This window comes from Anolis sagrei, chromosome X (genome assembly GCF_037176765.1).
Source record: "Anolis sagrei isolate rAnoSag1 chromosome X, rAnoSag1.mat, whole genome shotgun sequence".
Classification (NCBI taxonomy): domain Eukaryota; kingdom Metazoa; phylum Chordata; class Lepidosauria; order Squamata; family Dactyloidae; genus Anolis; species Anolis sagrei.
In genome coordinates, this window is record NC_090034.1 from 11,195,794 (window position 1) to 11,212,930 (window position 17,137).

General features: G+C 43.1%; 1 protein-coding gene across 5 annotated transcripts in view; it reads left to right on the forward strand.

Moving 5' to 3' along the window:
• The first annotated feature begins 12,261 nt into the window (after positions 1–12,261).
• LOC137097892 (myosin phosphatase Rho-interacting protein-like) overlaps positions 12,262–17,137 on the forward strand; it is a 198,252-nt gene continuing 193,376 nt past the window's right edge. For 3 of the 5 annotated variants that reach the window (XM_067473267.1, XM_067473269.1, XM_067473268.1), the window contains exon 1: positions 12,262–13,247. In XM_067473267.1, coding sequence (XP_067329368.1) covers positions 13,128–13,247 — 120 coding nt within the window. In that variant the 5' untranslated portion in view covers positions 12,262–13,127. The remainder of the gene's footprint in view (positions 13,248–17,137) is intronic. The other 2 variants (XM_067473271.1, XM_067473272.1) reach the window with 1 other exon arrangement.

A 17,137-nucleotide genomic window follows, 5' to 3' on the forward strand; every position in this document is an offset into this window, starting at 1 on the left:
ATGGTGTCCATAATGGAATGCCAGCCTTCATGTGTCTGGTAATTTAGGCTGTAATCCAGGTTTGATTTGGTTGGTTCTTGTCCCAGGACTCCTTGTGCCTTTCCCTGCACCATTTTTCCATCTATGGGGGTTATCCGAAAAGTAAGGCTAAAAGACATGTAGCTCTCGTGGGGAATTTTCACAGGGGAAGTTGGTATCACTGCCATGTAGCAGGAAGCTAGCGGAAGTAAACGAGCAGTACCAGTCGTCAGCAGCTTATTGACTGGCATTGTGAAGGTTAGAGATGAGCGCCCTTATTCCGTTTCCCTCCAAGTGCGAAGTTCACGCTGTAATACGTTACCTATTTATTTCCTATATTTATACCCTGCCCTTCTCCCCCCGAAGGGGACTCAGGGAAGCCTAACAAAAGCATCATATGATGCTAGCATCATAATTGTTGTTTTAAAAATTAAAACAACAATTAAAACAATTAATTAAGACACATCCATTAAAATTTAAATCCAAAAACCAGTCTGGGTCAATTCATTGCCATACGTTGTGTGGTCTTCTTCTACTTGCTGCTGACTGATCAAATGCTTTGTCCCATAACCAGATCTTGATTTTCCTTCTAAAAGACGAGAGGGAGGTGGCCAATCTGATATCTCTAGGGAGGGTGTTCCATAGACAGGGGGCCACTGCTGAGAAGGCCCTGTCTCTCATCCCCATCAACCGTGTTTGCGATAGTGGTGGGATCGAGAGCAGGGCCTCTCCTGAAGATCTTAAACTTCGTGATGGTTCGTGGCAAGAGAAACGTTCGGACATGTAGTCTGGGCCAGAACCGTTTTGGGCTTTAAAGGTTAAAACCAGCACTTTGAATTGTGCTCGGAAACCGATCGGTAGCCAGTTAATTCTAAGGGCATGAATACTGCTGCAATTCATCGTGAAATTGTTTCAGTTTATGAAGAGGATGCAATGTCAAGACAGCATGTGTCAAAATGGGTACGGAATATATTGTGAGACCATGAAGAAACTTCACAGAGCCATCCAAAACAAACGTCGTGGGATGCTGACGGTGGGAGACTGTCTCCTTCATGACAATGCGCATCCGCACACCACACATGCAAGACAAGAGCTGTTGACTTCATTTGGTTGGGATGTTTTAAGCCACCCCTTTCACAGCCCCGATCTCACATCCAGCAACTATCATCTGTTCACTAAATTGAAGGAACACTTGGGTGAAAAACACTTTTCCGACAACGAGGTGAAAATCGAAGTGACGAACTGGCTGAAAAGGGTGAAGGAAAACTTCTATGACACAGGCATCAAAAACTCATCCCACGGATGACAAAATGTATTGAACTGAATGGGGATTATGTGGGAAGATAATGTAAACCTATGCTACAATCCATATAATTTTTATTAAAATATATTCATTCTTTGTATTTAATAAAAATCTTGTAACCTTACTTTCCGGATAACCCTCATAGAACTGCATTCTGTTTGGGGCAAGAAGGGAAATTGGCATCATTATGAATATCTCAGCTGATTCCACGAACAGGGATATTGTGGCAAGAATCCTTTAGCTTTCTGCTTTATGAGCTGATCCTCGGCAGCCGTGAGAAATGTAAAGATACGCATTGCAACTCAGTGTTTGACTAAGTCAGGTGGAAGCTACCAGCTCCACGATAACATTGTTATGAGGAAAGTGGCACCGGCCCAACCCTTGGCGTGTTCCAAAGAGCAGCATGTTAATAATCCTCCCACTTTATAGCCACACAAGGATTGTTGGTTGATCCGCACAGTCAAAAGTCCATTTCTGGCCCACACTGCGATGAGACATCTATGATTTGCTTGCTCTGTGTTCACGGCCTCTCCCTTGATGACCCAGGAAAGGTGTGTCTGGGGATTATGGGGCTCTTTTCCTCAATGAGGCTTTCCTTTAAAGGTATTGAGATGAGCTCAGAAAACGCTGCGCTGAATCACCAGGTGCCATTATTCTTGCCCCTTGTCCCAATAAGCTCATGGCATTGGAAGGGACCTCACTTCCGCCTTGCAATGGGTACACACAGAAAGAGGTATTTGTCACGTTCCCACTTTTGTGCGAGTCCTGTATAATCAATATCTGGCTTGCCGGAAAAATCCCTACATGACTTTTGTGGGGAAATGCACACTTCTGCTTGTAAGGAAAAGGGAGATGGTGTGTTTAAACTACAAGAAGGAGTTGTTCCACCTTTTAAGGTCATACTGCTATTTCAGGTTGTGTGTGCATCATGCTAAAAATGCCAGGGAATTAGCACTGCTTTGGGTCCCTCTCCACTAGATGGCATCAGGCTTCTTACAGACCTTAGATGTTTGAGTAGGAACAAGTTTTATGTATTGTCCAAAGCTTTCATGGCTGGAATCACTGGGTTGTTGTAGGTTTTTTTGGGCTGTATGGCCATGTTCCAGAAGCATTCTCTCCTGACATTTTGCCTGCATCTGTAGCAAGCATCCTCAGAGGTTGTGAGGTTTCGCAACCTCTGAGGATGCTTGCTACAGATGCAGACGAAACTTCAGGAGATAATGCTTCTGGAAAATGGCCATACAGCCCAAAAAACCTACAACAATCCAGGAACAAGTTTTGATTGTCTTCTGCTGAACAGTCTTTATCCAATCTAAACTCCATCTCCAAAGAATCATTTCTGATGTATCCCGGTGATAGTCTTCTTTAATTTTGGATTAATTTGCTTTTACAAAGTGAAGGTTGTAAAAGAGGAGAATTAAGCCACAGGCTGTAGGTCCGTATTTCTCAACCTTGAATTATTCAGATTGTATGGACTTCAACGTGTCGACCAGGCTGGGCAATATTACTCCAGCACACTGAGAAGGAAAGCTGCTGTCAAGTCACCATCCTCTCTGGTTGGAAAGTGGCAGAATGGAAAGGGAGCCCCAAAGATAATCTAGTCCAGCTCTCTGTCAGTGTAGGAATGCACAACAAAGACCTGGCACAATGGTTGTCCAAGCTCACGAAAAAAAAGTCCAATGGAAACCACATCACTTGCCAAGTCTGTCTTGCTAAACTGCAGATCCTAGACTAGTTAAAGTGGGACTGAAATGATATAACAATGCTGTCTGGACTGTTTTTGGTCACCTTCAAAACATGTAATGCAGGGGTTTGAGTGTCTCCCAAACATATTTTTAGGTGAAGATGACAATGAGATAAAATTAAAATATGTCACCACCTCAAACTTCCAAGGAATCCCAGGTGGTATAGGCTCTATTTCAGAGGTAGGTAAAGTAAAGGTAAAGGTTTCCCCTTGACGTTAAGTCTAGTCGAGTCTGACTCTGGGGGTTGGTGCTCATCTCCATTTCTAAGCCAATGAGCCAGCATTGTCCATAGACACCTCCAAGGTCATGTGGCCAGCATGACTGCATGGAGCGCCGTTACCTTCCTGCAGAAGCTGTACCTATTGATCTACTCACATTTGCATGTTTTTTAACTGTTAGGTTGGTAGAAACTGGGACTGACAACAGGAGCTCAGCCCACTCCCCGGATTTGAACCACCGACCTTTCGGTCAGCAAGTTCAACAGCTCAGCAGAGGAAGGAACTGGCAAAGCCACCTCTGAGGATTCCCAGCCTAAGAAAACCTAATGAAATCCATAGCAACTTGAATGAGCATACCTACACATTTAAGAACTATCACATAGTCGTGGGGTGGGATCAAAGTGTGATGGGATACAGAAAGATGCCAATTGTAACCCTCGCCATGCAACCTTTGTGCTTTTTTGCATTGGTTTCCTCAAAAGTATTAACCCCAATATAGATTTCATGAGGAGCATTCCTATTTCGGGGGTGATGACAGCCTGGTGTGTCGGGGGAGGTAAACCAAATGGACTCTTGGCTTCTAAACATGCAACTTTGGCTCATTTGCTGGATGCAGCTGCTTTGGGTGAATCACCCGTTTGGGGTGGCCATGACTCATCTTAACTGAACCGAACTGGAGTGAGGCTATGTCCAGAGATAGACCAAGAGGCCTAATGATACATCTCTAAATGATTTGCAACTTCCCCATCTTTAACAGGGGCTCTAACCCAAGCCCCCCCTCTTCTATGCCTTCAAGACAATGGCAAGCTATGACAACCCAACAAAGGACATGTTACTTGGCCCGATTTTTTCTGAAGGAAGTTCTCCATCGCTTTCCTCATAGGCTGAGAAAACAGGACTTGTCCAGCGTCATGTACCTGGCATGGGATTTTGAACCCTGCTCTTCCTGGTCTCCTTTATTACACAAGATGTCCCTTAGAGGACTGTCAGATGTACCTGATTTTCAGGTATGTCCTCTGGTTCGTGGTTGGAGAACTGTTCCTTCTATGTACACAGAGAACAAGATGCAAAGACCCCCAACACCTCTGCATAACACATCCAATAGTGAGGAATGCTGGGAGTTGGAGTCCAGTTATCCACCAGTATACATTACAATCGTTTATCGCCTTTCTACCGTCTCCAATTTATTCCCCACTGCCAATGTTTGGGGAATCCAGAATGCTCCTGGTTGTGCTCAAATGCTCTTCTTCACGAGACACCCTCAACAAGGTATGGAACCATAGAATCATAGAGTTGGAAGAGACCTTGTGGGCCATCCAGTCAGGCAGAAAGTTCCACTGCTGAACAGCTCTCACAGTCAGGAAGTTCTTCCTCATGTTCAGATGGAATCTCCTTTCCATCCAGTCCAACCCCATTCTGCCAAGAAGCAGGAAAATTGCATTCAAAGCACCCCCGACAGTTGGCCATCCAGCCTCTGTTTCAAAGCCTCTAAAGAAGGAGCCTCCACCACACTCCGGGGCAGAGAGTTCCATTGCTGAACAGCTCTCACAGTCAGGTTCTTCCCAGTGTTCAGATGAAATCTTCCTTCTTGTATTTTGAAGCCATTGCTCCATTGTGTCCTAGTCTCCAGGGCATCCGAAAACAAGCTTGCTCCCTCCTCCCTTTGACTTCCTCTCACATATTTATACGTGACTATCATGTCTCCTCTCAGCCTTCTCTTCTTCAAGCTAAACATGCCCAGCTCTTTAAGCCGCTCTTCATAGGGCTTGTTCTCCATACTCTTGGTCATTTGAGTCGCCCTCCTCTGGGACATTCCAGCTTATCAACATCTCCCTTCAATTGTGGTGCTGAGAATTGGACACAGTATTCCAGGTATATATAACAGCGCTTCATGCAGTCGTGCTGGCCACATGACCTTAGAGGTGTCTACGGACAAAGCCGGCTCTTCGGCTTAGAAATGGAGATGAGCACCATACCCCAGAGTTGGACACTACTGGACTTAATGTCAGGGGGAAACTTTTACCTATTCCAGGTGTGGTCTGACCAAGGCAGAATAGAGCATGGCTAGCATGACTTTCCTAGATCTAGACACTAGACTCCTATTGATGCAGGCCAAAATCCCACTGGCTATTTTAGCTGCAGCATCACCTTGTTGGTTCAACTTATTGTCCATGAGAAGTCCAAGATCTTTTCCACACGTCCTGTTCTCGAGCCAGGCATCATCCCCCCCATCCTGTCTCTTTGCATTTCATTTTTTCTGCCATTACATTGTTGGCTCTCTGATGGAAAAGTGATGCTTCTCTGATGGAAAATCTAATTTTAGCAGCTGAAGAGCTTTAAGGATTTGACTAAATTATTGTCAGGAATATCTAGTGTCGAACCAAGACCCAATATGGCCTAGATGTGGTGCCTCTCCTACTTGGCTCCTTCTCTTGCTTTTGTCCCTGGTCTCATATTGACTCCAGACTCAGGAACCGGAGGGAAAGAGGAATCCTTCTTTGCCCTTTGGAGGGTTTATTTGTCTCCCCCCCCCCCCCCCCCAGAAGCATGTGGAGGTGATCAAAGCCACCTTTGATGCAACAGAGCTCCTTCTCAGCTGTAAACAAACTGCAATTCTATTCCTATTTATTTATCAGCATCATGACAGTGCAGAGACGGCTCAGCCGGCCAAAGCAGAGCTGGGCCTTACATCAAACAAGGAGGGCAGGGCAACCTTTAACAAGATGCATCTGGGAGATACTGGAGGACCCAGGATGGAGCCACAAAGAGTGGAGGACAGATCCAAGAAAACAGTATGTTTAGTGGAGAGATGGGTTCAGGAGGCTGCTATAACCCCATGGCAATCTTGGAAGACCACAGACCTTGCTTAGGGTTGCCATATGCCTGTCTTGGCAGGGTTTTCTCCAGGTTTTTAGCCCATCCAGACCATCATCACAACCAGATTGCAAGTTTCCATTGAACAGAAAATACAACATTGTTGTTGTTGTTCATTCGTTCAGTCGTCTCCGACTCTTCGTGACCTCGTGGACCAGCCCACGCCAGAGCTCCCTGTCGGCCGTCACCACCCCCAGCTCCTTCAAGGTCAGTCCAGTCACTTCAAGGATGCCATCCATCCATCTTGCCCTAGGTCGGCCCCTCTTCCTTTTGCCTTCCACTTTCCCCAGCATAATTGTTTTCTCTAGGCTTTGCTGTCTCCTCATGACGTGGCCAAAGTACTTCAACTTTGTCTCTAGTATCCTTCCTTCCAGTGAGCAGACGGGTTTTATTTCCTGGAGGATGGACTGGTTGGATCTTCTCGCAGTCCAAGGCACTCTCAGCACTTTCCTCCAGCACCACAGCTCAAAAGCATCGATCTTCCTTCGCTCAGCCTTCCCTATGGTCCAGCTCTCACATCCGTAGGTTACTACAGGGAATACCATGGCTTTGACTAGGCGGATCTTTGTTGCCAGTCTGATGTCTCTACTCTTCACTATTTTATCGAGACTGGACATTGCTCTCCTCCCAAGAAGGAAGCGTCTTCTGATTTCCTGGCTACAGTCTGCATCTGCAGTAATCTTTGCACATAGAAATACAAAGTCTGTCACGGCCTCCACGGTTTCTCCCTCTATTTTCCAGTTGTCAATCATTCTTGTTGCCATAATCTTGGTTTTTTTGACGTTCAGCTGCAACCCGGCTTTTGGGCTTTCTTCTTTCACCTTGATTAGAAGGCTCCTCAGCTCCTCCTCGCTTTCGGCCATCAGAGTGGTGTCATCTGCATATCTGAGGTTGTTAATGTTTCTTCCAGCAATTTTCACCCCATCTTTGCATTCATAAATACAACATTATGTTTCTTCATTTCCAAGAGACACGTTCTCCCCTATATAAGCATCCCTAAAAATGGGGTGCATCTTAGAATTGCGATGTGCCTTGTGTATTTTTGTTGGTGGTCGTAGAACTGAAATTAGGGTGCGTCTTACAATTGATGGCATCTTACAATTAAAGAAATACGGTAATAATGATGTTGGGTACCTGCCCCTCCTCACAACTCAAAGCACCATCACCAAAAGACATAGGTAAAACTCAAGGCCATGATAATATATAGACTAAGATACATAGATTAGAAGACATTAACATCATAGGTAAAGGTAAAGGTTTTCCCCTGATATTAAGTCCACTCGTGTCCGACTCTGGGGTGTGGTGCTCATCTCCATTTCTAAGCCAAAGAGCCGGCGTCCATAGACACCTCCAAGGTCATGTGACCAGCTTGACTGCATGGAGTGCCATTACCTTCCCGCTGGAGCGGTACCTATTGATCTACTCACATTTTCATGTTTTTGGACTGGTAGGTTGGCAGAAGCTGGGGCTGACAGTGGAAGCTCACGCCACTCCCCAAATTTGAACCTGTGACCTTTTTGTCAACAAGCTCGACAGCTCAGCGGTTTAACCCACTGCGTCATTAACATCATACATATTGATAAAATGTAAAGCTAATCCATCTTATTGCTTAATATGTTTTAACAATGCTGGGGGATTTCTAAGCTAGTAGTATGTTATTGAGCCCCTGGTGGTGCAGCAGATTAAACTGCTGAGCTGCTGAACTTGGTGAGCGAAAGGTCAGCAGTTTTAATTGGGGAACGGGGTGAGCTCCCTCTTTTAGCCCCAGCTTCTACCAAGCTAGCAATTCGAAAACATGTAAATATGAGTAGATCAATAGGTACCGCTTTGGTGAGAATATAACGGTGCTCCATGCAGTCACACTGGCCACATGACCTTGGAGGCGTCTCAACGCCGGTTCTTTGGCTTAGAAATGGAGATGAGCACCACCCCTCAGTGGTGATTGGCACACTGAGTGCAGTGCTTAAAGACCTTGGCCTGCACCTAAAAACAAATGACACTGATAAAATTCCCATCTGCAAAACGCCACCCTGCTTGGATCTGTACGCATTATTCGCCAATACATTACACAGTCCTAGAGACTTGGGAAGCGCCAGGCGTGTGATCGAATACAAAAGCCAGCAGAGTGATCTTGTTTGCTGTGTACTCATCTTGTGTATCAAATAATAATAATAATAATAATAATAATAACAAAGTATGGATTGTCGATATTGCAATCCCAGGTGACAGCAGGATTGAAGAGAAACAACTGGAAAAGCTGACACAATATGAGTATTTAAAGATTGAACTGCAAAGACTCTGGCACAAGCCAGTAAAAGTAGTCCCAGTGGTGATCGGCACACTGGGTGCAGTGCCTAAAGACCTTGGCCTGCACTTAAACACAATCGGCGCTGACAAAATTACCATTTGCCATCTGCAAAAGCCTCCTTACTGGGATCTGCACGCATTATTCGCCGATACATCACACAGTCCTAAACATTTGAGAAGTGTCCGACGTGTGATCCAATACAACAGCCAGAGGAGTGTCTATTTGAAACACAACAGCCAACATCTTGTTGTGTTTCAAATAGCAAAAATAGAGGTCTCTTCCAATTCTAAGATTCAATTTATTTTTTGTACCAATAAATAAATGCCTGAAAAACATAAATGTAAAAAATGCAAAAATATGCAAAATAGTAACAACATAGTGATAGCAATGTCCTTAGCCTAGGAGGCTGCAATGCCTCTGAATCTCTCCTGACTGTGAGAGCTGTTCAGCAGTGGAACTCTCTGCTGTGGAGTGTGGTAGAGGCTCCTTTGGAAGTTTTTAAACTAAAGCTGGATGGCCATCTGTCGGGAGTGCTTCTTGGCAGAATGGGGGTTGGACTGGATGGCCCATGAGGTTTCTTCCAACTCTAAGATTCAATTTATTTTTTTGTGCCAATAAATGCCTGAAAAAAACATAAAAGCTAAAATGCAAAAATATGCAAAATAGTAACAACATAGTGATAGCAATGTCCTTAGCCTAGGAGGCTGCAATGCCTCTGAATCTCTCCTGACTGTGAGAGCTGTTCAGCAGTGGAACTCTTTGCTGTGGAGTGTGGTGGAGGCTCCTTCTTTGGAAGTTTTTAAACTGAAGCTGGATGACCATCTTTCGGGGGTGCTTTGAATGTAATTTTCCTGCTTCTTGGCAGAATGAGAGCTGTTCAGCACTGGAACTCTTTGCCATGGAGTGTGGTGGAGACTCCTTTTTTGGAGGTTTTGAAACAGAGACTGGATGACCATCTGTCAGGGGTGCTTTGAATGCAATTTTCTTGCTTCTTGGCAGAATGGGATTGGACTGGATGGCCCATGAGGTCTCTTCCAACTCTAGGATTCAATTTATTTTTTGTGCCAATAAATAAATGCCTGAAAAACACAAATGCAAAAATATGCAAAATAGTAACAACATAGTGAAAGCAATGTCCTTAGCCTAGGAGGCTGAAATGCCTCTGAATCTCTCCTGACTGTGAGAGCTGTTCAGCAGTGGAGCTCTCTGCTGTGCAGTATGGTGGAGGCTCCTTCTTTGGAAGTTTTTAAACTGAAGCTGGATGGCCATCTGTCGGGGGGTGCTTCTTGGCAGAATGGGGGTTGGACTGGATGGCCCATGAGGTCTCTTCCAACTCTAAGATTACATTTATTTTTTGTGCCAATAAATAAATGCCTGAAAAACATAAATGCAAAAATATGCAAAATAGTAACATAGTGATAGCAATGTCCTTAGCCTAGGACAGTGTTTCTCAACCTGGGGGTCGGGACCCCTGGAGGGGTCGTGAAGGGGTGTCAGAGGGGTCGCCAAAGACCATCAGAAAACACAGTATTTTATGTTGGTCATGGGGGTCTCTGTGTGGGAAGTTTGGCCCAATTCTATCATTGTTGGGGTTCAGAACGCTCCTTGATTGTAGGTGAACTATAAATCCCAGCAAGTACAACGCCCAAATCTCAAGGTCTATTTTCCCAAAACCCCACGAGTGTTCACATTTGAACATATTGAGAATTTGTGACAAGTTTGGTCCAGATCCATCATTGTTGGAGTCTAGAGTGCTCTCTGGATATAGGCGAACTTCAACTCCCAAACTCAAGGACAAAGCCCACCAAACCCTTCCAGTATTTTCTGTTGGTCATGGGAGGTCTGTGTGCCAACTTTGGTTCAATTCCATTGTTGGTGGGGTTCAGAATGCTCTTTGTTTACAGGTTAACTATAAATCCCAGCAACTTCAACTCCCAAATGGCAAAATCAATCCCCAAGCCAACCCCACCAGTATTCAAATTTGGACATATCGGGTATTTGTACCAAATTTGCTCCAGTGAATGAAAATACATCCTGCAGATATCAGTTCTTGTGGGTTTTTTCGGGCTATATGGCCATGTTCTAGAGGCATTTCTCCTGACGTTTCGCCTGCATCTATGGCAAGCATCCTCAGAGGTAGTGAGGTCTGTTGGAACTGGGAAAAAGGGGGTTTATATATCTGTGGAATGACCAGGGTGAGACAAAGGGCTTTTGTAAGTTGGGCTAGGTGTGAATCTTTCAACTGACCACCTTGATTAGCATACAATGGGCTGATTGTGCCTGGAGCAAATTGTATGCTAATCAAGGTGGTCAGTTGAAAGATTCACACCCAGCCCAACTTACAAAAGCTCTTTGTCTCACCCTGGTCATTCCAGATATGTTGTTGTTGTTGTTCATTCATTCAGTCGTCTCCGACTCTTCGTGACCTCATGGACCAGCCCACGCCAGAGCTCCCTGTCGGCCGTCACCACCCCCAGCTCCTTCAAGGTCAGTCCAGTCACTTCAAGGATGCCATCCATCCATTTTGCCCTTGGTCGGCCCCTCTTCCTTTTGTCTTCCACTTTCCCCAGCATCATTGTCTTCTCTAGGCTTTGCTGTCTCCTCATGATGTGGCCAAAGTACTTCAACTTTGTCTCTAGTCTCCTTCCCTCCAGTGAGCAGCCGGGCTTTATTTCCTGGAGGATGGACTGGTTGGATCTTCTCGCAGTCCAAGGCACTCTCAGCACTTTCCTCCAACACCACAGCTCAAAAGCATCGATCTTCCTTCGCTCAGCCTTCCCTAAGGTCCAGCTCTCACATCCGTAGGTGACTACAGGGAATACCATGGCTTTGACTAGGCAATGGATCTTTGTTGCCAGTCTGATGTCTCTACTCTTTACTATTTTATTGAGACTGGACATTGCTCTCCTCCCAAGAAGTAAGCGTCATTCCAGATATATAAACCCCTTTTTTCGCAGTTCCAGCAGACATCACCTCTGAGGATGCTTGCCATAGATGCAGGCAAAACGTCAGGAGAAATGCCTCTAGAACATGGCCCTATAGCCCGAAAAAACCCACAAGAACTGAGTGATTCCAGCCATGAAAGCCTTCGCCAATACATCCTGCAGATCATTATTTACATGGCGATTCATAATGTTAGGGTTCTGGTTGGGGGTCACCACAACATGAGGAACTGTATTAAGGGGTCCCAGTGGGATTTTGATGCTTTTCAGCGAGGAAGAACTTCCTGACTGTGAGAGCCATTCAGCAGTGGAACTCTCTGCCCCGGAGTGTGGTGGAGGCTCCTTCTTTGGAAGCTTTTAAACAGAGGCTGGATGGCCATCTGTCAGGGGTGATTTGATTGCAATATTCCTGCTTCTTGGCAGAATGGGGTTGGACTGGATGGCCCATGAGGTCTCTTCCAACTCTTTGATTCTATGATTCTATGATTCTAAGGGGTCATGGCATTAGGAAGGTTGAGAAACACTGGCCTAGGAGGCTTCAATGCCTCTGAATCTCTACCAAACCTGAACAATTGCAAAAAAAAAAATTCCTCCTAAGCACACACATAACAGATCTCCTCCAATCCCTGTGTGTTTTGCACCTATTTGCAGATGACGTGCAAAAAGAAACGCCCCCTCCTCCCCCCTTTATAATACACAACCTTTTTTTTTCCTGGTTGTTTGATTGGGCAGCTTATTCTTTTGTTTAGCAAGCTAAGCCTTTGTTCTATTGGTTCTCCGAGCTGTCAATCACGCGGCGGGAGTGGGCGGGGCTTGCTAAACCCTGGGAAAGCGCGTGAGGGCCCCCTCCTCCTTCCACGCCCCCCCTCCACCCTCCCACCCTGCGCGCGCTCTCGTTTTCTCTCTCCCCCTTTTTTTTGCATTTGCAAAACCTTGCAAAAGAAGGCGCAGCTATTTTTTTTTTGTTGCATGCAGGGCCATTTAATGCTGTTTTGTTTTGTTTTTTTGTGTGCATGCAATTAAATTAAAGGAAAAGGGAGGGGGGAGAGCAGAAAGGGGAAAAAAGGGAGGGGGGGCCTGGAAATCAAGGCGTTTCCCTTTCTCTCTGTTTAAATGCAAGCTCAGGCCTAAGAAGAAGGAGGAGGAGAAGCAGCAGAAGGAAAAGCTTGGTTCTCAATTTGGATTATTTGCTTCCCTTTCCCGTCCTTTTGCAAAGGTTGGAACCCGAAAGGAAGCGACTTTCTTCAAGGATTTGGAGGCGGAGAGGCTTGGATCCTGATTTATCGCGGGATTAAAGCGAGATGGCCGGTGTGGACGGGCCTGGCCCCTTTGGACCTGGGAGAAAAGGGCCTTTAGGACCTCCTGTCGACACCCCATTGGGATATTAAGGATTTATTTTTTGCATTAAGGCACCTAAATATATATATATATTTGGCCTAAATTGGTTTGCAAAATCCAAAACCGCATTGGGATCTACTACGGATTTGCCTTTGCATTAGGACACCTCAATATATGATTCCTCCATTCGGTCTTGTTTTGGCAAAAGGATTTGTGTTTGCATTTGGGAGCTTTTCCCCCCCTTTTCCTGCTCCTTAAGGAACACAAACAAAAGGACAAACAAGGCGGAGACATCATTCATTCCCTCCTTGGAGTGAGTGAGTGACTCCCTTTGGGATCCATCTTTTGCACCGGTTCGATCCCGCTTTTGACAGCCCAGCCATGTCTGCCAAAGAGAACCCTTGCAGGAAATTCCAGGCCAACATTTTCAACAAAAGCAAGTGCCAGAATTGCTTCAAGCCCCGGGAGTCGCATTTGCTCAACGACGAAGACCTCAACCAGGTAAAAGTTACTTCCTAAGTCAAGAGAGAGAGGTGATCTATTTACAGCCTGCCCTACTTAAAGAAGAGGGGCAGAGGTTGTCTCTTGGAAGCTGAATGGTCATTATAGCTGCAATTATGATACTATTATTATTAATAATAATAATACTATTGCTACTGTTGTTGCTGTAGAGTTACAGAGGTTGTCTCTTGGAAGGTGAATGGTCATTATAGCTGCAATTATGACACTATTATTATTAATAATAATAATAATAACAATACTATTGCTACTGTTGTTGCTGTAGAGTTACAGAGGTTGTTACACTATTGCTACTGTTACTATTGCTACTGTTGCTGTAGAGTTGCAGAGGTTGTCTCTTGGAAGGTGAATGGTCATTATGGTTGCAATTACGATATTATTATTATTAATAATAATAATACTATTGCTACTGTTGTTGCTGTAGAGTTGCAGAGGTTGTTACACTATTGCTACTGTTACTATTGCTACTGTTGTTGCTGTAGAGTTGCAGAGGTTGTCTCTTGGAAGGTGAGTGGTCATTATAGTTGCAGTTGTGATATTATTATTAATAATAATAATATTATTAATAATGAATGGTCATTATAGTTGCAGTTGTGATATTATTATTAATAATAATATCACAACTGCAACTATAATGACCATTCACCTTCCAAGGGACAGCCTCTGTAACTCTACAGCAACAACAGTAGCAATAGTATTATTCTTGCTGCTATTGTTGTAGAGATGCATAGGTTGTCTTGGAAGGTGAATGGTCATTATAGTTACAGTTGGGATATTATTATTATTGTTGTTGCTGCTGCTATTGTTGCAAAGCTTGTCTTGGAAAATGAATGGTCATTATAGTTGCAGTTGTGATATTATTATTAATATTATTATTACTGTTGCTGCTATTGTTGTAGAGTTGTATAGGTTGTCTTTGAAGGTGAATGGTCATTATAGTTGCAGTTGTGATATTATTATTATTATTATTATTACTATTGCTATTGTTGTAGAGGTGCAGAAGTTGTCTTGGAAGGTGAATGGTCATTATACTTGCAGTTGTGATATTATTGTTGTTGTTAATATTACTATTACTACTGTTGTAGAGTTGCAGAGGTTGTCTCTTGGAAGGTGAATGGTCATTATAGTTGGCAGTTGTGATATTATTATTATTGCTACTGTTGCTGTAGAGTTGCAGAGGTTGTATTAATAATAATGTTACTATTGCTACTATTGTTGTAGAATTGCAGAAGTTGTCTCTTGGAAGGTGAATAGTCATTATAGTTGCAATTATGATATTATTATTAATAATAATGTTACTATTGCTACTATTATTGTTGTAGAGTTGCAGACGTTGCCTTGGAAGGTGAATTGTCATTATGGTTGCAGTTGTGATATTATTATTATTATCATTATTACTATTGCTATTGTTGTAGAGTTGCAGAAGTTGTCTTGGAAGGTGAATGGTCATTATGGTTGCAGTTATAATACCATCATTATTATTACTATTACCATTTCTGCTATTGTTGTAGAGGTGCAGAGTTTGTCTTGGAAGGTGAATGGTCATTATAGCTGCAGTTATGATATTATTGTTGTTGTTAATATTACTATTGCTACTGTTGTAGAGTTGCAGAGGTTGTCTCTTGGAAGGTGAATTGTCATTATAGTTGCAGTTGTGATATTATTATTATTGTTGTTGTTGTTGTTAATAATATTACTATTGCTACTGTTGTTGTAGAGTTGCATAGGTTGTCTCTTGGAAGGTGAATGGTCATTATGGTTGCAGTTGTGATATCATCATTAGTATTACTATTACTATTACTATTGCTGCTACTGTTGTAGTAGACTTGAAGAAGTTGAATGGTCATTTTGATTGCAGTTGTGATATTACCATAACGATTGTTGTTGTTGTAGAAATCTAATGAGGGGTTGCGGAGGTGGCCTTGGAAGGTGAATGGTCATTATGGTTGCAGTTATGATATTATTATTATTACTATTGCTCCTGTTGTATAGTTGCAGAGATTGTCTTGGAAGGTTAATGGTCATTATGGTTGCAGTTCTGATGATGTTAATGTTGTTGTTGTTGTAGAGTTGCAGAGGTTGTCTTGGAAGGTGATGGTCATTATGGTTGCAGTTCTGATGATATTGACGTTGTTGTTGTGGAGTTGCAGAGATTGTCTTGGAAGGTGATGGTCTTTATAGTTGCAGTTGTGATATTATTACCTTTGTTGCTGCTGCTGTTGTTGTAGAGTTGCAGAGGTTGTCTTGGAAGATGAATGGTCATTATAGTTGCAGTTGTGATGATATTATTGCTATTGCTCCTGTTGTAGTAGAGTTGCAGAGATTATCTTGGGAGGTGAATGGTCATTATGGTTGCAGTTGTGATATTATTATTACTATTGTTCTTATTATTGCTGTAATCTAATTGAAGAGTTGCAGAGGTTGTCTTGGAAGATGAATGGTCATTATAGTTGCAATTCTGATGATATTATTACTATTGTTGTTGAGTTGCAGAGATTGTTTTGGAAGGTGCTTAGATTGGGGATGCATCTACAGCAGGCATGGGCCCACTTTGGCCCTCCAGATGTTTTGGACTTTTCGGAAAAGGGAAGGGCCTGAGGCTGTTAGGAATGGTGGGAGTTGAAGTCCAAACACCTGGAGGGCCCAAGTTGGTCCATGCCTGATTTACACTGTTTTACTGCTATGTAAAACAGCGTAGATCAGGCTGCTATGGAAGCTGCAGTGTGCCAGCTGGTAGTATTCCAAGACCTTGTGAAACTATGGTCCCTGTCTACACTGCAGGATGGATGTAGTTTGACACCACTTGGGAAGATGGGAGTTGTGGTTTTAGGTGACCTTTGGCCTTCTCCACCAAACTAGAACTCTCAAGGGTTCCTTCAGATTGAGACTTGGCATCTCCAAGTAGTCTGAAACTGCACTAATTCTACAGTAGAGCGGTGCCCCAAGAGAAAGTGGGAGTTGTAGTTTTAGATAACCTTTACAGAGGTGTCCCAAGAGTTTTGACATAGGTATGTATTATTATGTATATTTGTGTGTGTATAGATGTGAATATGTGTGTTTGTGTGTGCGTGCATGTATACACACACACATTTATACCCAGAGCAGATAGCAATGTTAGAAAATAAAACTATATGTGTGTGTGTGTACACACACACATATACATACACACAGAGAGAGATAGACAGATCTCTTCCCTGAGTCCTCTTGGGGAGAGGGGGCAGGTTACACATACACACAAACTGAAGACAAATACACATAAATAGAATTTAAATCTAGGAGTACTAAGAAGTCTCCTTGTGGAGAGAAAAAGCAGGGTATAAATAAGCATGATAATTATAATCACACCAGAAGCGACTTGCAGTTTCTCAAGTCGCTCCTGACACGACAAATAATAATAATAATAATAATAATAATAATAATAATAATAATTAAAAAAGAGTTAGAAACATTTAAATAGTTGAAAATCTATCAAAATTGTGTGTGGAGAGCAAAAGCGGGATATAAATAATTATATATATGTACATATAAACAGTATATATATACACACACACCTATATAGCAGGTATAGCATATGTATACACACAGAGAGTATATATAGATGTATGTGTATATAGACATACACATATACTATATCTCTGTGTGTGAATATATATATACACAGACACATACATATATAGAGTATATATACACTACATATATAAATGTGGGTGTGTGTATATATATGTGTGTGTGTGTGTAGCTGGCATAGTATATGTATACACACAGAAAGTATATATAGATGTATGCGTGTATATATATACATACACATATACTGTATGTGTGTATATATATATACACACATACATATATACACTATCTATATGTAAATGTGT